At 40.9% G+C, this 27053-nt stretch overlaps 1 protein-coding gene across 1 annotated transcript in view; it reads left to right on the top strand.

Moving 5' to 3' along the window:
* Positions 1-27053, top strand: part of STAG1 (stromal antigen 1) — a 153754-nt gene that overhangs the window by 91677 nt on the left and 35024 nt on the right. The window contains 7 exon segments of the mRNA XM_050978174.1: positions 1537-1688; positions 6163-6236; positions 11724-11847; positions 16080-16178; positions 20768-20847; positions 22572-22679; positions 24954-25068. Coding sequence (XP_050834131.1) covers positions 1537-1688; positions 6163-6236; positions 11724-11847; positions 16080-16178; positions 20768-20847; positions 22572-22679; positions 24954-25068 — 752 coding nt within the window.

A 27053-nucleotide genomic window follows, 5' to 3' on the forward strand; every position in this document is an offset into this window, starting at 1 on the left:
GTGAGCAATGTTTGAGCCTAGATAACCTGCTGGAAATCCATGCCTGTTATTTAAACTATTCCCTTCCATCTGATGCTCTCTGCAGTTCTGGGTGGTTTTGATTTGCTGTTTGCTCAGACTGTGGTTGATTGGTTCATAGGGAAGAGTTTACGTGAGGTCTGCACTCTGGTCCCTGGGATTGATTGGTCCATCACTGCTTGGGGTGGATGTTTGGAAAGTATGAGGGGCTTGATTAAAAAGACAGGAAACAGAAGCACTTATAACAGTTATTTCCCAAGACCTGTGCTCTGTAGAATAAAGAGTTTCCACTGTTTGGAATGGATTCTGTAGCTAGAAGCTTGCAGCAAGAATAAGCTGATGCTAAAGCTGAGGTTCATCACAACTGACTGCAGTTTTTTCAGCCACTTCTTGCATTAATGACACATTTATCTAACATTGCATCACAAATGGGAGCTGCCAAAGATCTCAGCATTTACCAGTGAGAGTACCTGCCATTTATTTACTTATTTGCTTGTTGTAACAAGCTTGAGGCTTTGCTTTGATTCTACAAATTTTCTTCAAGCTGTTTTTAGCACATGTAATTGTATTGAAGTCCCAAACAGCAGAGGTCAACATGATGCCATTGAGCTCAGTCTTGAAAATGTTTTTGAAAATCTATTTGTAGACTGGCATTTCTTCTTGAAGGAGTGTTTGTAGGTCTTTGTTTTCAGTTTTCCTCTATGCTAGTCAGTTGGAATGAGAGATGATTCACTGTAGGAAGAAGTACCTGTAGGCTCCCAGTTTTGAGCTATAGCAGTACAAATCTATTCAAATAGCCTCACTTCTCCATTTGTGTGGTTGCTTTTATACCTTGAAGCAATGCTGCATATTTAGAGGAGCATGCAGAGAGGATATGATAGTTTGTTGCATTATTCTGCTGTTTTCTCAATATTGTAAAATGTATTGTACTATGCAGCCACACAGAACTTGGGGAAGACCCTTATTAATGTTTTTTGTAAAAATAAATTTTAGTACCAAAAAGCAGACACAAACAATATCATATCCAGCTTGTGTGAAAATAAAAATTGCCTTTTTATATGGCTGTACAGCTGACTTCAAAGCAGTGTCAAACTTGCATTCACAGAAGCTGTGCTGTGGTCCCTTGTTAACTGAGCCATCCTCAGCAGTCGTTGCTTAAGGTCACCCTTAGTATGGAGCCATCTCTGCTGGCCCACTCCTGTGCAGAAAGGGCTGTAACTCCCCAGCAGCTGCCTTCATGGTGCCCTGATGCTGCAGGCTCAGGTGTTGGCTCCCTGGTGCACTCAGAGCTTGTCTGGAGAAGACAGCAAGGAGCACTGCCTGCAGCTCAGTGTGGGGTATAGACTCTGCTTTCTGACCATGGGCCAATGACCTGGGTATTGCCTGGGTGGAAGTGCCTATCCAGATGGCTGTGTCAGGGTTGAGAGGATTTTTGCTGTGAGAATTGATCTGCTGAGGAAGTCTTTTCTGAGCTCTGACTACAGGTAAAGAGTCATAATCTGTCTTGTGCCTTTGCAGCTATGAAGCTTATGACTGCTCTTGTGAATGTTGCCTTAAACCTGAGCATTCATCAGGACAATACACAGAGGCAGTATGAAGCTGAGAGAAACAAAATGATTGGCAAAAGAGCTAATGAAAGATTGGAGCTGCTGCTTCAGAAAAGAAAAGAGGCAAGTGAAAAGACAATTTTTTTTTCCTGGTTCATGTGCATTCCCTCAACAGAAAGCCCAGGGTGGTTTGTGACTCGAGTACCACAGTGAGAAACAGCTTAGTTCTGCAGTGGTGTTTGTGTGATCTCAAGGAGACTACTTAAATCCTGTACTGCCACATTCAGTTGAGTTTGTGGTGCTGTTCTGAACGCAAAGGAGGATTCTATTCTCAAGCTTCTATGAATGACCAGGCAGAAAGAATCTCAAACTGTAAGCAGTCACTCTTCTGGTGATGCAGAAAAATTCTGACAAGAGGATCACAGGTTCCCTCCCTGCACTGCCCAGTTTTCCCCTTGATCACTGCAGTTATTCCACAGTGTCTCATTGCTACTTCTTTTTTAGCTGCTTTCAGGAAGCACTGTGGAGTTGAGGCTATAGCACCTGTTCTCAGGGAGAAGGAGCTAGGGAGACATTAAAGTCGCCTTTAGTAAGTACCAGCCTGGCATTAGGTGAGAAAAACCATTAGAAGGTTGCTGTAATCATTCCTAAATAAAGTAATATATCACAGGAAACTTCAGTTTTAGAGGTGTACTTAAATTTAAAGATGATAAGTAGAAAATTAATGCACATTCATCCAAACAAACATAATGTGTAAAGATGCCAAGTAAAACTCATAAGAGAAATTGAAAAATCAAAGTTTGTATTAGATTTAAATTTACAATTTTTAATATATTAGTTTTGAATTTTTTCCACCACTGTTTTCCTCTGTGGCAATTAAGACTGTCTGGGTGCTTTGCTTGTCTGCACCTTGAATTCCTTTAGGTGTAACTTTGACTCAGAATTGCTTGACTTCGTAGTCTTTGTCTGGGGTAATTACAATTACATATTTTTATTTAACCCCTGTGACTTGTAGCACAACTTTAGTTGGTTTGCATAATTCTTGAAAAGCATGCATTAAGGTACAATGCAAGAACAATCCCTCCTGCCTAAACTTCGAGAGAAACATTTTAAATTAAATGTTAAATTGCATGTGAGTTCTAAAGCATTTTGAAATGCAAAGTAGGTGGAAGAGAGTTTGTATTCCACATTTGTTGATTGTTGCTTTGAATTTGCAGAGAACAAAGGCACTAATTGCACTGGTTGCCTTGGGCTGGTGGCTCTATGGCTGGAGACTCCTCTGTGCCCATTCCCCCTGCCGCTCTTTCCAAGCTACAGGGCATCCTCTCTCTGGGGAGCTGTAGCAAGGATGCCCAGACTGCACAGGGCTGGGGAGCCTTGACAGGAGAAGGAACAATTCTTGGTCCTTACCTTTGGCTCTGTGTCTTCAGGGGGTCTCATCTCATCACAGCTGAGCAAAGCATTGCCTGGGAATAGCCAGATCGAGTATGTCCATGGGGTTAAACACACCAGGGGCACCTGGCAGAAGAGATCTGTTAGGATTAGATGGCTTAATGCTCTATGGAAGAATTCCTGACATAATGCTGTATATTCCCCCTGTTTAAATACACTGAATTGACTATGACATTCTGTGTTGGCCCTTCCTCGGTTGATTCTTTGATGAAGCGCCGTCCTAACAGCCCTCCTGAGCACATACACATGCATATGTTGGTCTTTGTCACAGACACGTTATGAAAAATCCTTTCATTAGGATTTTTTCTCCTGAGAAGCTGAGAGGCCTCAGAAACAAAATGTAACAATAATTATCTGCTGCTGTGGAATGCAACAGGTGCATCTTTAATTGGTCTCATGTGATTGTTTCTAATTAATGGCCAATCACAGTCCAGCTGTCTCGGGTCTCGGGTCAGTCACAAGATTTTATTTTCATTCCATTCTTTTTCCTTTGCTTGCAAGCCTTCAGATGAAATCCTTTCTTCTATTCTTTTAGTATATTTTTAATATAATATATATCATAAAATAATAAATCAAGCCTTCTGAAACATGGAGTCACGATTCTCATCTCTTCCCTCATCCTGGGACCCCTTTGAACACCACCACAGGTCTTCATGAGCTGATAGAGGGACAGTTCACCAGCTGAGTGTGTCAAGTTAATCTGAAGCAGAGGAGATGGAGCACTTCCTGAAGTGTTTCATTCTCAGGCTGTCATCTACAGGCCTGGTGGGAGAGCCATGCATGGAGCTCTGTCTTGTCAATGAGATTTTCAGATCAAGTGGATTATTTATGTAGCAATATGCCACAAAGCAGAGAAAGTTGTCTTTTTAATGTCTGCCAGTAGTAATTTAAATTTTGTGTTTGTCATACATATCTTTTTGAGCTCCCACACTTGCTTGCAGGGTCAACAAGAGAACGTTTCCCTCATTTTTTACCTCTTTTTAAGAGGGGGAGTGTTACATCATTTTTGCATTGGTAAAAGCATGAATCCCAAGACACAGATGCTCCCTCAAGATACTTAAGTTAAGCACTCAGATTCAAGTGCATGATTTGAAAAACTTGAAAGTGTAGAAAGCAGTTAGAGTTTCAGAGAAAATTCACTACTGAATCTAAAATAGATTTGAGAATTATATCCTTTAAATGTTAGTACACAGAGGTAAAAGCAACCTCACATGGACCTACTGAACCTCTGATTCTGCTTCCACACCAGCTGTACCCCAGCACCTGGATTACCTGTACCAGATGATAATTTACCATGTTTATAGTGAGCTGTAAATTCTGTGCAGAAGAAGAGGGAGGAAGCCATCTCTGCTGTCCCATCATTTGTGCTGCTCAGGCTTCTACTGTGCTGCTTCACTTTCCACTCCCAGAGATGTCAAAGTACACTTGTTCCAGAGTCTCAACTTTCTCATGGCTCAGAAAGTCCATCCTCTCCTACCTGTCTTCTGTGGTGTGGTTTTATACCAAGAAATCATTCCCTGAGTTCTCTGTGAGCTCTGGTAGCTTTTCAGAAAGCCTCCTGGGGCTTCTTGGTTCATTCCCATCCTGATTTTACTGCACAGCCTGTGCTAGGCTGTCTCTGCCTCCATGTTGCTGTGGATGTTTCCCAGCTTGTGGAGCCATCCAGCTCAGGGTGATTAGGAGCTCACAGTCCCCTTTGGGTTATGAATTCTCAAACAAGCATTTAGTCTGTGCATATTTGGGTTGAGCTGATGCTGCAAATAGTGCTTTTCCCAGAGGCTATGTCTAAATATGCTTGGTTCATGTATGCAGAGCTGGTGTGGACCCAGCTCTTCCCTTGGTACATAATCCCTTTTATTGTAAAATTAGTTTCTCTGGCAGCCTTTTGACAATTTATTCAAGAGCCCTCAATGCCTTGGTTTCTCCACATGCAAAATGGAGACAGCACCTCCTTACACTTCAGTGAACTGGGAGGCTTCACTCTCTGAGTTCTGAAGCTACTTCACCTCATACCTGGAAGATGCAGTAGAAATATTTGGCTGAAAAATAGAAGCCCTTAGGGGAAAGTGTTTCAGAGCTCATGCCATGCAGGAGGTCAAACCAGCTGATCACAATTTTGCCTCTGGCTTTAAAACCTTTTATCTGTTAAACATATACATCCATAATTATACAGTTTAATTATTTTATGCATATGTGCTCTCCACCAGCAAGGCTCTGTTGTGGTTTTCCTACTGTGAGAGTGTGGGCAAATTTACATTCCCATATTGTGGTGCTGTGCTTGGTCTGTAATGAACACCTTGATGGAAGAATGATGGCTGCTCCAACTGATTGGATAAAATTGGTGTCATCTTATTAGCAAAGCTGCATTTAGGTGTAATTAAGTTATACTTAGTTTAGTACAAGATCTGACAGTATAAGAATACTGTAATTAATTCCAAGTTGTGTTAACATATTAATTGACACAAGGTAAGCTTCCCATACTACTTGCAAAATATGCTCACATTACTCAGGAAGTGAGAAGATTTTTAAGAAAATTATCTTATTTATAAAAGCATGCTCATAACACCTTTTCATTTGGAATTGGGTTTGGTTTCTTGCAGGCTAAGGCCTGCATGTCAGGTGTGCTCCAGTCCTGGAAATCTTCCTGCTTCTGAAACCAGTTACTGTGGGTGCTGAAGTTCAAGCAACTGACAGTCTTTTACTTAAGACTACTAGAGAATATCTTCAACTCCTTTCCTTAAACAGAACATTAATTTTTTCAAAACTAATCTGTAACCAGCTTTCTTTCTGCAGCTGTCATTCATTCAGCTCTGTGTTTCCCTGTGAACACAGCACAGCTGAAATTACTGCACACATTGTCTCTACTTGTCTCATTTTCAGTAGCAAAAGTTTATGATCACTTCAAAGAACTAATTTGAGAGACTAAATTGATGTTTGTAGTGAATGTTAATTTTCTTCCATTAAGATATTGCATATATAATGTAAATGTTTGAATGTATGTACACACAATATAGGCATGTGCTGGAAAAGCAGAAGTGGTGAATTTACTCAAGTGCTCTTCCAAGGTTTCCCAGTAGGGAACTGTAGAATACCAAACTATAATAAACAATGATCTTTTATTTATTTTGTGTTTTGTTTTTCACAGCTACAAGAAAACCAAGATGAAATTGAAAATATGATGAACTCTATTTTTAAGGGTATATTTGTTCATAGATACCGGTAAGAAAATGCATGTTCCAGTAGGCTCTGCTAACAAAGTGTGGTCATAAGGAAAGTCAAGGGCAGTTTGTGGGTTGATTTTTTTTCTGATGTAATATTCTAGATCAGGATCACTGTCAAAACCACTTGAAGTTATAGAAGAATATACAAATCGTAATCTCTGTTAATTACTCATTACAGCCATCCACACAACTTTCTTTTAATTCAGTAGACAGCTTTAAAGGGTTATGGGAAACATAGGCTTTGAATCTTTGCATTTTGAAAAGAAAAGTTGTCCATGTTGGGAGCACAAAAATGACATATCTTAAGAATAATCAAATAATTACTGCGTATCATAGGATAGCAGTTGTCCTCTAGCCTGCATTTCCTTTTGTATGTCTTGGGTGTAAACAACAACTTTGGAATATGGTTTACCAGGGAGCAGTAGTCTTTTAAAATAGATTTAGGGTTGTTGTGCGTCACAAGATGCCTCAGAGCATCTGCATCACCTTGGTGCATCCAGCTCTTTAAATGTTAATTGACTTGCTGAAATCAAAAGATAATATTCCAGGTACCAAACTATGCAATTAACTTTTCAGATTTCAGTTCTGCTTTAAAAGTTTATAATTTATGGAATCTTTTAGGAAGATGGAAGGGAAAAAGGGTGTATGAGAAGAGGGTTAGAAGGTGAAGAGGAACCCATAGTTCAGTTGGACAGAGGGATGATGGAGAAAAGCACACAGGAAACTGGGAAGGTACTCGTGCTGACAAACATGTGAGTGTGAGCAGCACAGTGGGGTTGGAGAGTGTCTCCTCAGTACCTGAGTGTGGAAAGAAAGTTCATGGTTTATGGTCAGGAAGCCTTGAGCTGCTTGACAGCAGGTGGATGGGTATGCAGAGCCAGCAGTACATGAGTGTGCTAGATCAGTGTAGCTCTCACACCAAGGAGAGCAGCTTTCATGGCATAGGTAAAAAAAGCTGAAGAAATTAAATTCTAAGAGTGTTTCCATTTTTATCCTTTAGTGTATTTCTATCCTTTAGTGTAGAACTTAGTGTATTATATCAAACAAAACAGTGCTTTAAAATATCCTCTTAGAAGTTCATGCTCTTGTGTGGGATTGGAAAAAGACTCAGCCTTTTGGTGGTCTGCATTCTGGTGCTTTTGCTTTTTCTTTTGAAATCCTCCTTTTGTAAAAAAGTTTCTTTTCATGCCTCCTGCCACCACTAGTTAAGACCTGATTTTGCTGATATTACTGTAAAAAAAAGGAGAGGCCAAATCAATAAACTCCATCCATGTTCTGGAAAAAGGTGCCCATGGTGGCCCTGTTAGACCCGTGGGGAAGTGACTGAAATCAGACAGGTGGTGGCACCGCTTGTGCCACTGTTCAGAGGGGTCAGGAGGAACCTGTTCCCACCCTGCCCCCAGAGCCACCTGTGTGAGCATGAGCTGTCCCTGACCTTTTGGGGAGCCACAATGAGTCTCTTTCAACATCCACCAAACTGTGAGTAATAGTACCCAACAGAGAGCACAGAGTGACACTCCTGCACTCACAGCTGGACCAGAAAATAGAGGGAGAAAACATCTGTGTGAAACCCAGCTACTTGACAACAAAGCCCAGGGGGGATAAAATGTTAAGGATTGTGAACTATTATTTGCTTTTATAACTTCCTAATTTCTTGAACCTTCCTTCTCTCAAACAGTTCAAATTATTTATAAACTTCACATGATTTTACAGGCCTTAGACCATGCAAGTGGTGATGATGTTGAAAGAATGTTATTTTAATTATTCCCAGAGAATAAGTCCTATCCTTCAATATGATTCAGACTCAGCCACAGTGATTCATGCTTAGTGACCTTTGTAGCTTAAATAACAAGTCCTTGACCTAAGCAAAACTCCCCAAACTGTTTCATTCAGAATGTGTCTTCTGACAAGTGTTGCAGTGAGATTACATCTTCTTTCTGTAGATTGGCTTCCAATTTACTGGAAGATTTCAGTCCTCATTTCTCTCATCAAGATTAAAAAAAAAAAAAAAAAAAAAAAAGATTTGCAGAAATAGCTAAGTAATTTTCTAGGTAGGAAGCTAGTTTAGTGTGAACAGCAGATTTGGTCAAAGCTGACAACCACTGCAGCAACCCTGAGGAGCACACTGATCTGCACCTGATGTTTCCCAAATATCCATCAAAGACTCTGTGGCTCAGGTCCTGAGTACTGCTGGCCTTAATCACAATTCTTGTGTGTGCTTTGGCGTGGAAGGTACACTGAAGTGGCACTTGGAGTGGCACTGGTAAAATCTGTTTCCTGACACTGCTGTGGTTTGTCCTAAGGGTTATGGGCCTGCCTTGTCAAGCCAAAATTTCAAAAGGAAATGCAGAATTTCTTATCTGGACCCCTTTTGTCAAATCCTTTCAGAAGCTGCATCATGGAGCATCTCTTTACCCAGAGTAGGAACTTGGGCTGTGAATTGTGCTGTGAATATTTTCACCTCATAGACCTTTCTTTGCATTTTGTGCAAAAAGAGGATTAAATATATTTAATGAATAAGGTCTGTAGATGCCACATTAGTTTTCATCTGTGTGCTGGACCAGGTTCTGTTTCTTTCTAGAAGCATTTGGCAAGTAATACAAGCTTAAATCACTAATTTATAATTATGATAATTAATAATGCATTCATTATTCCAAAAACACTTCTAGTGCAGGTATAATTAATATTTGTATGTTCTTGCATCATCCAGAAATAATGGGTATTTTCAAAAAGCTAAACAATTCATAGTGACCAGAAGCTAAAATGTATTTAACTGTATAAAAATTAGAAGAAAAGAATTATAATTTAATGACAAGCAATTACTACATTAAAAGCAAAGGTTCAAGGATTTTTTTGGCTTTATTGTGTTTGATACAGCATTGTATGGGCATGGAGTCTGTGTTAATGATTCCTGCAGGAACACAAGTGATTCTGATCAGTGATAGTTTCCTGGAGGGTGATGTGAGGTGGGAAGTGGTGTCTCACAAGTTCCCCTGCTTCTCTGGCAGCTGGAGTCTGTTTGCTGGTCTCACATCCTTGATTCTGTCTCATTTTCAATTATACTGGAGATGTTCAATTCTTATTATATTAAATCTCCTATTAAGTTGAATAGCTTTCTTTTTTTGTGGTTGTTTTAATTAGCAGCTTGGAGTGAGTGTAGTGCTGAGGGATCCCTGAGAAGGCTTTTGAATCAAGAAGCCTAGGGAAGCTTGAATGCACTCTTAGAGAAAACATGATTTTTCCTGCTTTTTGGCTGGCTGTGCTGCATGATTAAACAGTTGTTGACATTTAGGTTCTTTTTGGGATTGCCATTAAATCCTTCCAAAATCCTTTACGATTAGTAAGTTTATAAGGTGGTGAAATAACTTACTTGGATGTGAGGACTCAGGCTGTCATCCCCCTAGTAAGAATGTCTTCCTCACTACTTTGTGTTGCTGCAGATGTGGCTTCCCATTTTTCTTGATTTATGTTTACTAGTCTTTTAGGTTTTTCTGTAAGTCTTGCATTCCTCCACCTATATTTTGCTTTTAAAATAGTTTACAAGTAACTCCACATAAGAGAATTGGTAATGTAGTTCAGTGTGAAGCAATGTACAATTAAACATGTACACACACACATGTATATATGTGTGTGTATGTGACTATAGTCATAGTTTAAACTAAAACTTGTCTTCATTATGGCTGCCTTTCCCATAAGGAATGCAGTTTTTAACCCCGGGTGTGATATTTAGCACATTGGTCCTTACACTACTTAAACCTGTTTGAGAAATCCCTGGTAGGAGCAACTTGTTTGATGCCCTGCCCTGCTCCTAATGCAGCTTGTCTCCATTGTGGATTGCCCCTTACCTTGGTTCTGAGGTTACAGAAGCTGCAGGAAGCTGGACAGACCAGGTTTACTGATGCTGTTGGGCAGTTGTTAAAATTAATGTTTCTTATAGGCAGAGAGAGACAGTGGCAGTGGTTTGGTGGCATTCACACAGGTGTCCCCCTCATGGTATTGCATTAAATGCATTCCATGCTGTTTGTGCTTTCCTGCTGTTACAGCAGTACAGTTTCCTCCCTACAAGTTGAATTCAACACTGAGACCTGCCTGGAGAAGTCCCCCTGGCCACGTGTGATGCTGGCTTTGGTTCATGGTCCCTGTGGGACCTGGGCTTCCAGCTCAGGCTCTGCAAAGTCAGGAGCAGGGCAAAGGCCCTGGATCAGCTGGGCCAGCTTGCAGGAGGGAAGTACATAATTCCAGTATGGAGTCACCAGGGGCTTGCTGCCCTGGGTTAGGGCTATGAACCTGTGCAGTGGCTTGACCACAAGAGTGAGTGCATTTTTTTTGTATTTTGTAAAATTGATTACTTTCAGAACAGTGCAGTTTTTTGTTTTTGCAATTATTCTCTTGCTTGAAGCTTGGAATTTTTCTTTTCTTCCCATAAATAAAATTTCATTTTGGGGCTCTGTTGGTCTGGTTTAGAATTAAATTGATGTTTATTACTTTTCCAAGAAGACTTTTTCTCATAAAAATACAAAACAAGGGTTTCAATTACAAGTAAGTTCCAGTGTTTGCAAAGCACCAGACATTCCCTTCTTCTGTTCAGTGACTCTTTGTGTTCTTCTTGTATTACAGCTGAAATTTGGAACTGTGAGGCAGTGCCAGCTGGAGTGGCACAAGTGATTTCTCATGGTAACAGATGTCCCAGAGATGGAATTACTGAAGGGACAGATGGCCCCCATCCCTTTTCCCGTTGTTTCATTATTAGTAAAGATGCCATGCTCCATGCCAGGCAGGCAGGAAAGTGCCAATCAGATGGAAAAGCACTTCCATCCCAGTCTCCTTAGGTGACCTCTCCAGTTTCCTTCCACCCCTCCTCCCTAAGCAGCTGATAGGTCTGCCTGAGGTATCTTTGCTGACTTGCCACAGTCAGAATGTAGGATAAAAGCAAGAAAATGGAAAGAAACCAATGCTGAAGTGCAAAACTCTTGTGGGTTTTGTTCTAGGGGTGTTGGTGTTCATGGGGGGTATGAAAGGAGCTTTTTTGTGTAGCAAATTCCATTGTGCTCCTCTGGCAGGTGCCTTTGGCTAAACCAAATAGCTTCTCCCACCTTGCAATGGTTCTGCACTTTGAGCTGGAGACAGGGCTGCAATGCAAATGTCAGTGATGCTGTTGCAGAAATGATTGCCCAGACGAGGTTTGTAGCTTGGGTTCATAATTCTCTTTGAAAAGAGAGAGGTTAAAGATGGAGTAATAGACTAAGAAGCAAACTATGGTGAGAATTTCTTTACAGAGGAAATGTAGGAGCATATACTGAAATTATTAGATCAGTGAGTTCAAGGATGTACAGGAACAGAAAATCAGTGAGTAAGAACAGTGACAGGCCTCACATAGTGAGGTTCATGACCAGGAAAAGCAAATATTATAGCTATGGCAATGGGAATGAGAAGGATGTTTGTCTGTAATATGGCTAATCCTTGTTCTTTTCTTTTTCTCTATTAGTGATGCTATTGCTGAGATTAGAGCTGTCTGTATTGAAGAAATTGGTGTTTGGATGAAAATGTACAGTGATGCCTTCCTGAATGATAGTTATTTAAAATATGTTGGTTGGACACTACATGACAGGGTGAGTATTGTGTATTCCCACACATAGCAGAGTGCACTGGAGGCAGCTGCTGCTGTGCTGCCCAGCATAGCAGCATCCTTGGCTTACAAAGAAATTGTTCTGTTTCCTCACCTGGTATCTTTCACTCAGGTCACTTCCAGGTATTGGCTTAAATTAGGAGGTAGTTCTCCCAGTCTGCTTGGTCCATGTGCTTTTCATGTGGTCAGTCTCTGATGAAGTGTCTTGACAGAAATCCTTCCATGGGGCTTTTCTGTTGATTACAAGAGAAAGAGAAGTCTTTTCAGAGCATCCCTGAGAGTCTCTGTGTCTGAAGCAGAATGGAAAAGGGATTTCCATGGGTCTTCCATTTACATTGCCCAAAGGTTACAGGAAAAAAGGAGCTCTCTGGGTCCTCAATAGACACCACTGGTTCCACAACCAGTGGAGTGCTCATCAGTTCACTGTCCCTTCCTTGAAGAATCTTTTCAAGGTTCTCTTTAGCTTTTTCTTCAGAAAATTGTTGAAACACCATATGGAAGGAAAAGAGGTGCTTTTCGGGCTCAGCACAGTTCTTAGTACTGATGGTATCCACCCAGCTCCTGCAGCAAGAGGAGCCCATTCTGGATGCTGACAGAAGACTTTGCACTTCTGCCTGGGGGGTTTTGTACACCAGCACTGGCTGTGCTCCCACTCCCACCAAAACCACTGGAATCAGTTGTTTTACTTTGAATTCCCTTACTAACACTATCCAAGGAATACAAAGGAGACTTAGAGTACTGTTGAAATGCTCATCAAATTCCAGAATCCTGATTCAGACTATTCTCCTTTTCTAGAAGCACTGCTGGAAAAAAATTGTCAGTCTGCAAGTTCAGTTGGATGACTTGCATAACTGATAGTTAACAGCTGATTGTTGAAAAATATGACTTTTTTCAATAACTTCAAACATCATCTTAACATTTAGGATCTGACTTGGTCACTCTTGTGCTGAATTCCAAACAACATGAGTTATGCAGATGTTGGCTTTCACTAACAATAGAAGTCAGCTGCTGCTAGTGGTTCTTTTAACTACAGCTGCCAGGAATCTGCATCTTGCCTTCATTTGGATGAGCAGTTCACTTGTTAAGAGTATCCTCTAAACATGAAATTTCTTTCCAAACCTGTTGTTCTCAAACTTTCTCTTACTTTTGTAAACTTTGTTGTTTACAAATTTTCCCCAAACTTTTACATTAGATCTCCTCGAGCAAAACTTAGTCAGGAGGAAGATCCTGCTCACTGCTCCCATGAGCCATGACCACTGTCTGCCCCAGAGGCACTGCACTGTGTCTCAGTGAATGCTGCACATGGAAACCCAGCCATGGCAGTGCCCTGAGGGACAGAGCTGCTGCTCTGTGTCCCTTCCTGGTGACATTGCTGTGCCTCACAAGTTGCCATGCTCCAGAAGACATCATTGTTCAAGTTAGCAAACCAGTAGGGAGGGGTCAGCTCAGGTTGGAGAATCAGGATTTAAGGTGTGTGGAGGGCTTTGTTTTACTAGGACTTGTAATTTAAATAAATTATTCCTTGAATAATTGCAGTGGATTTTTGGGAGCACATTCTAAACCTTGTAGAACATTTCCACAAAGTAGCACCTCCAGAATAAAGTGGGGTTGCACTTCACAGCTCTCAGCCCCCTCCTAGTGTCTTTGAAGTCCATCCATTTCTCACATCACTCCCTTACCCATCTGTGGAATCTCACACTCTCATCTGTCACATCCAGCCATTTCTCATGTCATGTGCAGTATTTTCTCACACCTTCTTCTGTGAGTTTAACCTCAGGCCAGGGTCTAGTCATCTGCCTGCAGCCTTAACACATATTTATACCTCAGCTTTTTTAAAATCAACGTGTTCTTTCATAGCAGAGAAATTTTGAATTATAGTGTTAGGATAAAAAACTGGACCATTTGGATGAGGCACAGCAGAATTCTATCAGACTGCTCTTCCTCCGCTTTGTAAGATTTTTTGTTGGCAGGCCACAGAAGTGCCCTGGGGTTCATTAATGTGTTTAATGTCCCAGTCCACCTGCTAGGTGGTGAGGTTTTATTGATGTTGTGGATGTGTAATCTACAGAGTGAGACAGACTTAGGCAGAATGGGGAAGAGTCTGGGGCAGGTATCAAATAATGAAAAGGGAGGGAATGGAGAGAGACATTTTGGGAGGCACAGAAGGGAGGGTGGAGGTGCAATAGGAAGAATATATTGGAAAAAGATGGAGTAAGTGCCAACTGAAAATGCAAAGCCTCCAGAAGTACAAGATCCCTTAACAGCATGGTCTTCATTGGCACTGCCTGAAAAAACTGCCAGCTGGTACCCAGGTTTCTTGATTTTGCTTTGCTTTGATCAGGAGATATTTTTGCTCTAATTGGTATTTAAAAATGAAGGCTGAGACAACAGCCATAAGCTATTTCCACTCAGAAAGACATACAGATTAAACCACAGGGAAGAAAGACACAGGGAAGAATAGTTCTTCCACTTCTTTGTAGTAGCTCCAGCATAGTTTTTCAGAGGTAGAATACACAAGTTTAGTTCTCTAACTTGGAAAATCCTTATATTTGGTATGTTAATCATGTCTCCTAGATTTCAAACAAATGTCTGTAGGGATTTTTGTTTTTTGTAGATTCTCATTTGAATGTGGCTTTCAAATTTTGCCTTTCTCTGCTTTTAAGCATCTTTTTTATTCCTGTGTATCTGGGAGCATAAATTAAAAGTGTATAAACTATGATATAATTGCAGTAAAAACCTCTCTTGAAAATAAGAGTGTTAAATTAGACTGTTCAGTCTTAATTTTCACTACTTCATTGATGTGTGGAGCTGGTTTGATACTGTAATAGTCTCTAGACACCTGGACAGTCATGGTTCTTAAAACCAGTTCCTAACACATAAGAAAATGCTTTTCCCTTCTTTGCATTCCTCTTACTTTGCTTATTGTCTGTTTCTGTGGAGAGGATGAACCCAGGATCCTCTGGAACAGATGTTCCTCTTGTGCTTGACCTCCTAATCAATTAATGAATGAGTTAAGTTCATCTCTTGGTTTACTAAGTCTCTTGCTGGCCTTCCTGTCCATCCCTGTTTGCAGCTTTTACACTGGCATAAGTTTCTTAAAAACCAACCTAACAAGCATTCCCATCCAATGACTTCCTTGCTAGAAGGTGTTTGGGGTGTTCAAAGCTCCTGTGAGCTGGATGATTCTCAGAGTTATGAAGAACCATCTCGTGTGTGGTGTGTTGAGGTCTGTGGCACATTGCTGCTCCTGCACTCTGTCGTGTCTTCACTTTCATAAAAGTAAATTGACACTGCAGTGAACTCTACAGAGTATATCTGAGTAAATTTGTGTTTATAACCTTTTCCCTAGCCACAAATATTTTTCAACAAGAATCCATAGTTTTCCAATACAGTGCAGTTGAGTTGTCCCCCTGCAGCACAGGGGATCCAGTCCCTCTCTTCACCAGCAGTGTTCCTGCAGGACACAGGCCTTGATCCACAGGCCCTGTCCTGTGACACCCACATTTCCTGCTGCAGCCCAGCAGACCAAAGCAGTCCCCAGCAACTGGGAATGAGCTGCTGTCACCAGCACAGCTCAGGCACAGGGACACAAGCCACCCTTCTTCCCACAGGCTCCTTGGGCTGTGGCTCAGATGTGTGGTTCCTGTGGCAGCAGCCTGCTCCCCACTGGAGGATCTCTTACACCTTTTGCATCCTTCAGGCTGTGCTGTCCTGTTGGGAGAGATGGAATGTAAAACATGTGGGGATAACAAATGCCATGTGTGTGCCCTGTGGCCCTGGCCTTGGGGCTAGCTGAGCTGCTGAGCCCATGCCCAGTCCTTTTGAGCCCCTGTGCACTGATTGTGAGCACGAGCTGTCAGCCATGGGCCTGTGGGCTCCTTCCAGAAGACAAACAGCCACACTGCCTGCACCAACCACTTGGAGATCCTACATCCTTATTTTGGATTTACTTGCTGCATTCTTTTTCTTTTTGTGGAGTCACTTGAAAGGGAAGCACTAACAGACATAAAAGTGATGGCACATTAATTCTTTCTGTATGCAAATAGGAAGAAATTCAACATTGTAGGTGACTGCATGTGGGTTTTGGTTTTCAGCTAAATTGCAAATTGGCTTTGGTCATTTGCATAACATTTTAAATGTACATGAAACAAATTACAGTATTAAGTTTTTTAATATTCATGTGTTTCTGGTTAAAGTATTCTGTTTTTTATTTAGCAAGGTGAAGTGAGGTTGAAGTGTTTGAAAGCTCTTCAGAGTCTGTATACCAACAGAGAGTTGTTTCCCAAACTGGAGCTGTTCACAAATAGATTCAAGGTAAGAGGAATTACAGTTTTTGGAAGGAGGGCAGAAAGTAAAAGTGTCATCATCCTGTTGTGGTCTTTGAGTCACGTCTGTTAAGAATGAACTCATTGGTTTGTGACAAGGCTTGTAACTGCACCACTGAAACTGTGATACTGAATGCTGAAATTAAACCAAATCCATTTCACAGGGTTTATCTTGGAAGATTTGTCAGACTTAACCAGGATGATTATTTGTCTGTATGTATTATTTATAGCTTATATATTGTCCTTATTCAATCTGCCTGTACTTATTTAATTTTAGATTTATTGATTTTAAAGGATGTATGCTAACACAATCTAATATAGCTGAAAGTAGCAGCCTAGAATGAAAGATTGTTTGTTACACAGCTTTTTTAGTTCAATATGTGCTTGTGTTTGGAGGGACAGTCTACTCAGTTCACTGTGTAGAGGACTGTGTGCCATCCCTACACAGTGAACTGGCCTTGCTGCAGAGCAGGAGTTCACATTGTCCTTCCAACCCCTTGAGCCAGATTGGCCCTTCAGGAGAGAAGTGCTGGGGGATATTTCATGGGGTTTTTATTAGCACAAACTTTTTGTGTAATATCTGGATAAGAATGTGGCTGTTCATTCACTTTGTGGTCTGACTGCTTTATTGTACAAGTGAACTGTCTGGAGAGATGGGTGTAGAAACACTGTCCCTGCTCTTGTTTGGATGCTGAGGAGAGTGTTCAGGCACTGCCACCCTGTCAGCTGTTCCCTCTCCCTGTGGCTTTTGTGTTCTGCAGAACACACTACAAAGGTGGCAAAGGTTACCCCCAAGGAAAAACTCATTTATCTCATTTAAATATTTACTAGAATGCTGATGAAAAAAATTGTTTAGAAAAGAAACAGAGATAAAAAATTCTGTTTAGAAAAGGGAGATTTAAATATTTATAAATACTGTGCACAAGACTTAAACTTCTCCCTGTAGATTCTCCCTGTATGAAAACAGTTTATAAAAACATGATAATCAGCCTTTTTCCACATTCACTTGAGATGCAAAAAAAAAGGTGCAATAAGCCTAGATATTAAGGAAGGCTTTTTTCCAAAATGATAATTATATAATAGAGCAGACTCTTTATTAATAATCTCCTTCATTTAAGATAACTGTCTTAAAGGGCAGATTAAAAAAATATCTGCCAGAAATGAACTAAGTATAGTTGACTAAAGTAGGAGATAAAACTCAATCATTTTAAGAGACCACCTAAGGACCTGCATTCTTCTAATTTTATAAAGCTAGTTTCTGGGACTGTTGCAGCAATGACAAAATTTTCTCTCATAGGAGGGAATCTGGTAAACAGGTACAGACCTCAAACTTATTCTCTGATGCCTCCATAGGTCTGCTTTGCTTTATCCTCACAGGACAACCAGAAAAATGGACCCTCCAACTCAGCTGGTTTTCCTGTTCCCTCTGTGCAGATTTAGATTTGTTTATATTTGCTGCTTCTAAATTCCATTTATTTTTAAATTGGTCACTAAAGTTCTCATGGGCTTTTATCTGCTTCTCTTCACTAGAAAATGTGCTGGATGCTTCTTTGTCAGGATCCTATAATTTGTGAAGGAAAATACTGCTTTGAGGCTGAACTCTCCCATGCACCTTCAAAACTTTCAGGACAATTGGAGACACTTTGGGGGAATAGTTACTCTGTAATGTACTCCTGAAAACTACAGGGACACGAAAGCTCTAAATACATCCTTTTCACTGCACAGACAATTCTCTTCAAGGAAGCAAGGCTAGCCTGTGCATTGCTGCTTGCCTTGGGATGGCACAAGGAATTTTCATTTCTGTCAAAGAGGTTCAGAGGGAAGGGAGCCTTGTTAAGAATTCATCTTCTGTCCCATAAAAGCTGGTTTTACTACAGAAATCTCTATTGTTATGAAATAAAACGAAGGAAAAGGTGTGCTCAAAGTCTCTGGGAGCCTAGAGAACAGATTTGTTTAACATAATGATTAATCACTTTCAGTTTCTGCCACACCAAGAGAACAAAAAGCTGGCATGGCCCAAATACCTGCCCTTGGATTTACAGCTGTGCTGTCAGGGATGTGGCCTTTGGCACCAGGATGGAGCAAAGTCCCAAATTAATGCTTTTTGAATCTCTGATACATTAGCTAAATGTCTTGCCACCACAGACTCTGCCACCACCTCTTTGAAAAATAATTGACCTAACTGCCACTTTCAGTTCCATGGCTGCTTATTTATATTTCTTCATCAGAATTTAATCGACCTGCACAGTTCAGCTGGTGTTCTGTTCAATCCATTCAAACTGAGAGAAATCTCTCTAGAGGTCTTCTAGCTGTTTAAAGAATAAATTAATTTGATCCAGAGTGCCTTGTGCTGGGCTGTTAATATTTCACCTCCTTACAGAGAGCTGTGACAAGGATGTGATCCTTTCCCTTTTTCAAAGAAAAATGCTTGTTCTTTCCAGCATTTGTGTTTCTAAGAGTAGGTGACATGCTGGAAAATGAGCTTCATCCAACAAAACAAAAATTTGTCCATCAAAGAGAAGACTTTTGTTTTCCATCAAGAGGTCCTGTCTGATACAGACATTAACTGACCCCAAATGGAGAAGCTGTGAATTAACTACTCTGCAGTCAGTGCCAGAGTCCCTCATCCCTCACCCTGTGCTGTCTCCACAGCCTGGGAGCACAAGGAGAGATTGGCTCCTCAGCCTAACATAGAATGGAACACTGATCTTCAGAGATACTGACAATTAGTATTTCAGCTTAAAAATCCAGGCCTGTGCCCTGTTCTGCTGCTGTACAATGACACTGGGAATCTCTGTAAAGGCAGATTGAGCAGACTGGGGTTGGAACTTCCCCAGCCACTGAAATTACACCTTCAGAGGCACTGGAGGTGTGGGTCTTGCTGGGAAGGCTCTTGGGGCCTGGCTGGCAGGTGCCACCACACAGAGGTGCTGGCCCCAGGGCAGAAAATGACACATCCATGCTGTTTAATTTAAGCCTGATATTTTTGGGGAAAATGGAGAGAACAGTCTTTTAGGGTAAGGAAACCTTCTCACATTGGTTGGTTTCAAAGTCCCAAAGGACTCCAGATTCAGAGGGTACCTCCTGCTCTGTGGACAGGAGAGGGGATTCCCTCCCTGAGGTATCCTGGGGTGTAAGATAAACTCTGAGAGAATGCATGAAATTCTAGTGAGACATTTCAGATCAGGATCTCTAGCTGTTCTTTCTCATGGTGCTGTTACTGCTGTTCCTTGGCCAGGACCTTAGGAAAAGTTGACAGCAGTTTTTTTGACTTGTTCATAACAGAGTGTCCTGAGTGGAAAGTTGTTTCTTTGGGTCTCTTCATGGACTTCTCACGGTCTTTAAAACTGTTCACATCTATGTGAAACGTATCAAATTCTCCAGGAGCTTAAGAGTGACTGATAGAGGCTCCTTCAGTCACAGTGACAAGAAGTGTCTCTGCAGACCTGGTTTTGTTGGGAAGTAACACCTGAGACAGCCACAATGCATTTTTAAAGTACTGCTCTGAAATTTCTGTATCAAAATAAACATCAGTTGCTTGATGTTCCCCTTCTGCCCTTAAATGCATGGAATAGCAGAGAAGAAAGGTGAAAACTTTTATTTTGCTGTGGTTTGTTTTGGTGGCTTTCACTGTGGCCTTACACTTCCCTTGTTTCTTTTCCAGTCCCTGATTTCTATTTTTTCATATCCCAAAATGTCATAGAGTACTCCCTCCTGAAGCAGGTTAAGCCAGCAAAATCAAGTTGTATTTTCAGATGGCCTGATTTCTCTGCAGTAACTTGCTCAGTCAAGCAAAGAGCACTGAAACATATTGCATTTTTATAGCTGGATGGAAATTCTCCCCAGATAGGAAGGACAACATACACCGATCACGGCTATTTTTGCCAGTAATCAAATTGAACCTCAGGAGAGAGAAACCCTTAAAAGACTTCTCATAACTCTAAGGGTCCTTAGAAGTTAGAAAATCATTAGATTTGACAGGAGAATGATGTGCTTGTCTCCACTAGAAGGAAAATGGGAAAACACAAAATGAAAACATGGAATTCCCCACTTTCCTGGGGGTGCTCTGTTGTGTAATTCTTGGGATCTGCTTCAAACCTTGAGATTTAGACAGGGAAAAGGTCACAGCTTTACAGGCAAACTGCAGATGCATGAATTCATGTGTGATTTTTCTTCACAGTGTTTCCATATATGCAGCATTCCTTCCTCTGAAATTATTTGGTTTCGGGGTAATGAAGTGGGGCAGTTTTTCTGCTGTTGTCCAACCCAAGTATGTGACTTTTCAGGCAAGACCTGTTAAATGGATCCAACCCAGAACAGTGCTGTAGCTCCCAAGTCTCCTCCCTCCCTTTCTGGCAAACACACAAGGATGAGGGCTGCTGAAGCACTTGTTCCTGTTGTTACAGCACACCGCTAAGGGGTACATTAAAAGGTTGGGTAATATTGAGGGGCTCTCATTGTCAACATGCAGTTAAAACATCTTTCTCTCCAGAAGTACTTCTTTTGTAAGCTGTATAATTTTCCATCTGCTGGCCTTGCTGTGTTTGTGCCTGTGACTGACCTGGAGTTGCCTTGCAGGACCGCATTGTGTCCATGACCCTGGACAAGGAGTACGACGTGGCTGTGGAGGCCATTCGATTGGTGACGCTCATCCTCCAGTGAGTGCTGCCCCAACCCTGCCCTCCCTTGCCAAATGCCCTGCACCCTGCCCTGTCAGGGACTGGGCTGCTTTGCTTGTGTATTGAAGTGAAAGTGCTGCTTTACACTTAGTATGAAGGTGAACTGAACATATGATATGGACATCAAGCTAAAGGTAGATATTTCATTTCATGGAAATACAAGAGGCAAAGTTTAAAAATGTGTGGATGTTTTGGCATCCATTAGTGCATACATTGAGTGGAAAATGCCAAAGGGCATTTCTGCCTCTTGCCAAGGGCAGAACAACTGTCCTCCCAAAATGAATGTCTGTGGGTTATGCTTGCTAGAGTAACTCCAGCAGTAGCACAGACCCACTGGAGGGAGAGCTGATTGATTTCCTGACATGGCTGAAAAGAGTCACTAGGACTGCTTCCAGGCTTTTCCATGTGGGGATGCAGTGGCTCCCCTGAGGTAGGGATCACCCCAGACATCCTTCCACATGCTGATGTGGAATCAGCCTGTCCCCAGCAGCCTCGTGAGGGTGCACCTGGAGGGGCACTGCTAGGCTTTTATAATATATTTATTAAAAGCTGTATTAAAGAATGCTTGGTTCACAAGCAGATGCACAGAATTTTTACTTCATATTTTATATCCAGTCGCTCCATTTTGAAGAATGTTTTTGGACATGCAGAATTTGAACAAAAGATTGCACTGGCCTTTCCTTGGTAAAGAAGTGTAGACTTCAGCTTTTTATTTATGGGTCACTCTGTTTTAAAGAGATTAGCCTTGTAATATGAGCAAGACATGAAATCTTGCATCTATTGTTATATTTTTAAAGTAAATATAACAAATATGATCTGAAATTTCATGTGGAGCACATCTCTTCCCTGCATTATTAGCAATTTTTGGAAACACAATAAGTTTTAAGGTAAAAAATTACCTAGTACCTTTTTTTTTGGTCTGTTCCTTCTTTCTTTTTGGTTGCCCATTGGAAGCACAGGCAATGTTAAATGCATTTAGCACAAGGAGAGTCTGGGTCACCTTGAGCACAGGGCAATAGTCTGGCAGGTAGGAACTCCAAAAAGGTGTCTGGACCAATCCTGATGGGGAATGACCAATTAAAATTAGGTCTAGTATGAAGCCAGATGATTTAGAGTCCTGATACATAAATGGATGCAAACTAAACAAGGATGGAGGTAACATCCTCATTGTGACAGTGTTGATATTTTTATATGATTTTTGCTAGCATTCTGGGACAGGCTGCCCAGGGAAGTGTTCAAAAGTGGGGACATGGATTAGTGGTGAACACAGAGGGCCCAGGTTAATGGTTGGACTGAATGAGCATAGAGGTCTTTCCCAACCTAAAGGATTCTGTGATTCCAGATTTTTAGTTTATGCTGTTTGATGAGTGTTTGGCATCTTGCAGTATGTGCATTTGTCTGATGGTCTAAGGAATAAGCAGGAGAGGGTTTGTATGCAGTCATGCTGATATTTTAATAATATTACTTTATCTCTATATTGATACAACTGGGAGAAGGAAATCAGAGAAACTTCCAGTCTTACAGACCCTTTAAATATCTCTGTATTTTCAAGTTGAATCAAAGATCCTTGAAGTCCTTGTTCAGCCATGCAGGATTTTATGGGAAGTGAACCAACCTTGTAGCTGGCCCAAGTGAGCTGTGGGAGGTGAGGGGATGGAGATGAAACCTCTGCTGTAGTTGAGGTGTTGTTGTGCCTCTTTCAGTGGGAGTGAAGAGGCTCTGTCCAACGAAGACTGTGAGAATGTTTATCACCTGGTGTACTCAGCACACCGGCCTGTGGCAGTAGCAGCTGGGGAATTCCTCCACAAAAAGTAAGTCATGGGTTGTCCTGGGAATTCCTCCTGGAAAAGTAAGTCATGGGAATAAGACCAAGTTTGTGACTGCTTCCTAGAGAGGTAACATCAAAAAGCATAGAAGCAGTAGAATGAAATATCCCAATTTAGCACATCAGGTATTTCATTTAAACCAGAGACTTTACTCTCTTGTTTAAACAAGATCTGAGGACTTGAAGAAACTGAATGTACATTTTTCTTGCTCTGCAATTCAGATAACATTTCCCAACTCCTTGAGGGTTAGCTATACAAAGGCTGCACAAACTTCTGAAGTTGGTTTAAGTCCTGCAGCACTTGCTGAATTCCTTGTACTGTATGATAAGATACATACATTGAGCCTGTAGTCTGGGGTGATCTACCTGATACATCAACAGTCATCATTTCTAGCAAGTTTTAAGACAGTTTATTTCTCTTTTGTGAACTTGAGAGGTTTTTATGTAGCAATAACTACATTTGTTTCTAAACTCACTGTCTTCCCCTGAAAATATATTGCATTATGGTTACATCTTTCATGTCCTCACTATGCCAAAGGACATGAACCAGCTTTTCCAGGGATGTGAGTCACACCACCTCAGTAACTGTGACCAGGCCATTGCCACATCATAGGAGTTAACCTCTTCTTTTTATTGCTTGCAGTTAAAAATCTTTCAGCAGGCATTTGATTTTTTTCCCCTCATGGGTTGTGACATTAGAGTTTTTTAGTACATATATAGAAGATTTATATTAGAACCCATGTTATCTAATTTTTTCATGCCAAGATGCAGGTAGGAAAAAATACACAAAGACATCTGTTTTTCTTTGCTAGTGCTCTAATTTTCCATGGTTTATTAAGGATTTGCAACTCCACATTGTAATTGTAAGCTTTCATTGATGGATTTTTGGAATTCTAGCTTTGTGATCAAGAACTACCTGTTTCAAGGAATATATGTGCAGGTTTCCTTTAACAACAAGACACTGTACTAGTTACTGGAAAGGGTTAGGTTCTCATTAAAAATACACATTAATATTCCTTTATTTATCAACATGTGTCAGAATACTTTTGAGAAATGCCTCAAGGTAAATAAGGACATACCTGCATCTCAGTGCATTTAGGATAAAGACTAAACTTCATTTTGACTTCTTTTACAAGGTACTAAGCTGTGTTCTGTAAATGTGCCTCAAGGCTAGTATGGAGACAAGACTGTCCCATTCTTAACTAATTTTGTCTTGGTTTCTGCAAAGAAAAACTCCAGTTAAATAAGTTAGAATCTATTTCAGGCATTTGAGGTGTGATTTATCTCACCAAGTTTAATACATTTCACTTGCACTTTCTCTGTGATAATCATCAGACAAGCTCTCTGTGCTTAGCCAAGGAAAGCAAATAGTACAGAGGATATAAAGGATCACCAAATACAGAGGAGCACTGGCTCATCCCTGAGCTGCAGGTTGTAAGGTATCTCAGCACCTGCACAGGTGCTCATTGCTTTTCTGTTCAGATAAGCAGGGGGGATGAGGTAATGTTTTTAACTAAAATACAACATTTGTGTGTAACTTGTCCTTCTCTTCAGTGAATTACAGCAGTGAAATCAGAATTCTGTGTTTCACATGTTAATCTGCTTTGTGATTTCACTGTAAAAGCCAGGAACAGCTTTCAAACTTCTCAAAGTGAAACAGTCATTGCTGTAACAGTAATACTGGCACATCTGAGGTCTCTTGGCAAATTTGAGCATTGAGAGGAGTTTGGGATGGGCCATGCATCAGGGAACTCAGTGCAGAGTGTGTCACTGACCTCTAAAACCCAAAATAATGAGTAGGAGCTGGTTTTATCTCTGATGCTGCTCCTGGTACCTGAGGTTGGCTGTTTGATGTATGTCAGGTTTGTCTGTACCTTGTCTCAGCCAGAGTGAGACAACCTTAGCTCTCAGTGCACTGGTGCAGTAGGTGCTGCCTCCACTGCAGGACTGGATAAGTTATAAATGCAAAACTGTACAAGTGATGCAAATACTTGAAACTGTGCAAAACCTTTAGTGTAAATATGTTTTAGAGAACTTTTTCCTGTGTGAAATTCTTCCAGCCTTGTGAACTTAAAGACTGAAGACAGATTCATCTCTTCAGACAGGCAGAGGTTGTGGCCTCTTTCCCTTGAAAGAAATAGCTTGAGATACTTGCACTGTTTTATGAACAAATTTACTATATCAAGATTGAATGCTCGTCATATTCTTGCAGAAATGAGAATTGTTGTGATAGCCATGAGCTCCTTCTGCTTATTTTCAGGCTGTTCAGCAGACATGATCCCCAAGCTGAAGAGGCTCTAGCAAAGAGGAGGGGGCGAAATAGCCCAAATGGAAACCTAATTAGAATGTTGGTTCTTTTCTTTCTTGAAAGTGAGGTAAAAAAGTCATTTTTAACCTTTAAATGTTTTGTAAAACCTGGAACTTAAGTAGTGATTTATCAACATACAGTAATAAATTGTCTTTCTTTTCCTTTTTATTTTATATTTTCAGAAATACCATAAGCCCTTTTCCCTTCCCCTCCATTTCCTTGTCCATTAAGGAAATTGATCTGAAAATCTTCATGGTTTATTTAACTTGTGCATGTCCCCACTGTGCTCACACTGCATTGCTGGTGCTGTGGTGGCTACCCAGGTGCATTGCTGCACACAAAGGGAAATGGTTCATTGTTTACATAACCATGCAAGGAGAATACCTCTGGAGTTATTCTTTGTGGATGAAAATTATTTGAATCAGGATGGGACAAAAATTGCAAAATATCTCCAGTTCTGATTAGAATCATCGGTGAACTCAGAGTGGGAAGGACCTGAGGGTCCTTAACTTAGAGCAGAGTCAGCTGTGAGATGAAATGAGGTCTTCCAGGGCTTTATGCAGATGCATCTTGGAAACATTGGAGGATGAGGAAAAGAAGCATAGATGTGGTGACATGAAGTGGGATTGTGCCCATGATTTATAGAGACAGCATCTATGGGAAATTGTGTGGTACATGTAGTAACAGTAATAGAGATGGGGAACGGTGGTGGAGGAGAATTTCAGAAGATACTGTCAGATACAGGATGTTCTTAAGATAGAGGGGGAAAGGTTCAAAATTATTAATTTGATTTGATAAATAAGCAGATTGAAAGAAAGGAATGACAGAAATGTTTCTCTAGAGAAGGGAGCATAGTGTATTTTGGGTAAAAAGCAAAAATAAAGATATTACAATTGGTTATTTTAATTATTATGAAGCCTTGAACAAGAGACTTGACTGTGAGAATGAAAAGAAACACTCAGAGTTGCTGAGAAGGAAGGACAAAATTTTGGTACAGTGTTCTTGTTTTTTAGAAACACCTCATAAACCTACAGATTAATCTGGGTGAAATGTCACTGCCTGTGTGGTACTTCTGTCTGCCACCTGAATGGATTTTAGTTCCAGCTTCATTAGAATGTAGATTGTAGAGTTCATTGTGTTTCACAGTGTAGGCACCTTAGATGTGAGCATGATTGGAGTTACTGAGCACTGACCTGGTCTGTCCTTGGGAGGAGAAAAGAGACTCTGCTCCACTCCCAAAGCCAAGATGATGCTGCTCCCTGAGGGTCACTTCTCTCTCAGGGCCAGTTTTTGCTATTGTTGCTTTTGAGAGAGTTGGTAGGAGCCAAGTAGAATATCCTGACTCCAATTTTAGTAAAGAGTTGGAGAACTGGGAGTTTGCATGTGGGTGGGATGAGGTGACACTGCAGCCTGGGGTGCATTCAGGGGAGTGAACCTTGCCCAGCAGCAGTAACTCTGGGACATTTTGCCCAAAGCTGTCAGAAACAGAGGAGGGGAATGTACTGACATCTCCTTCTCTGCACTCAGGGATGTTTTCCAGCTAAGGAGTCAGTCCCTGGCAAGCACAAGCTGTGTGTTGTGGTTGTTACTTGTTGGTAGTAGTTGAAGTTAAGTTTAGAAAACAGCAGAAGCCTATGGGTTATTTTTCTCACTTTACAACAGTTGTGTTAATTCACATGAAAACATATTTTGCAGTTGAATTTAGAGTTAAATCTAAAGCCTGTGAAATCACCAGGATTTTTACTCCTTTTTTTTGAGCACACAGAAGCATGTATGAAAACCAATTGCTTGTTCAAAACAAGTACATTATAACTCTCATGCCTCACCATCTCTCCTTTTTGTAATGCAGTGAGAAAGTGAGGGAAGGTAAGTTTACAACTTCTGGGTCAAAACTCTGGGAAAGATTTTTGCCAAACAAGCAGCTTTGTGCAAAAGAAGCTCAGCTTGGTTTTATTTTGTTTCTGTTAAAACATAAACCCATTGCACTGGTGTCATTCATTTGGGAGAAAACCTTCCTGAATTAATTTCAAACTGAATGTTCTTTCCAACTAA

The sequence above is a fragment of the Serinus canaria genome, chromosome 9 (assembly GCF_022539315.1).
Source record: "Serinus canaria isolate serCan28SL12 chromosome 9, serCan2020, whole genome shotgun sequence".
Classification (NCBI taxonomy): Eukaryota; Metazoa; Chordata; class Aves; order Passeriformes; family Fringillidae; genus Serinus; species Serinus canaria.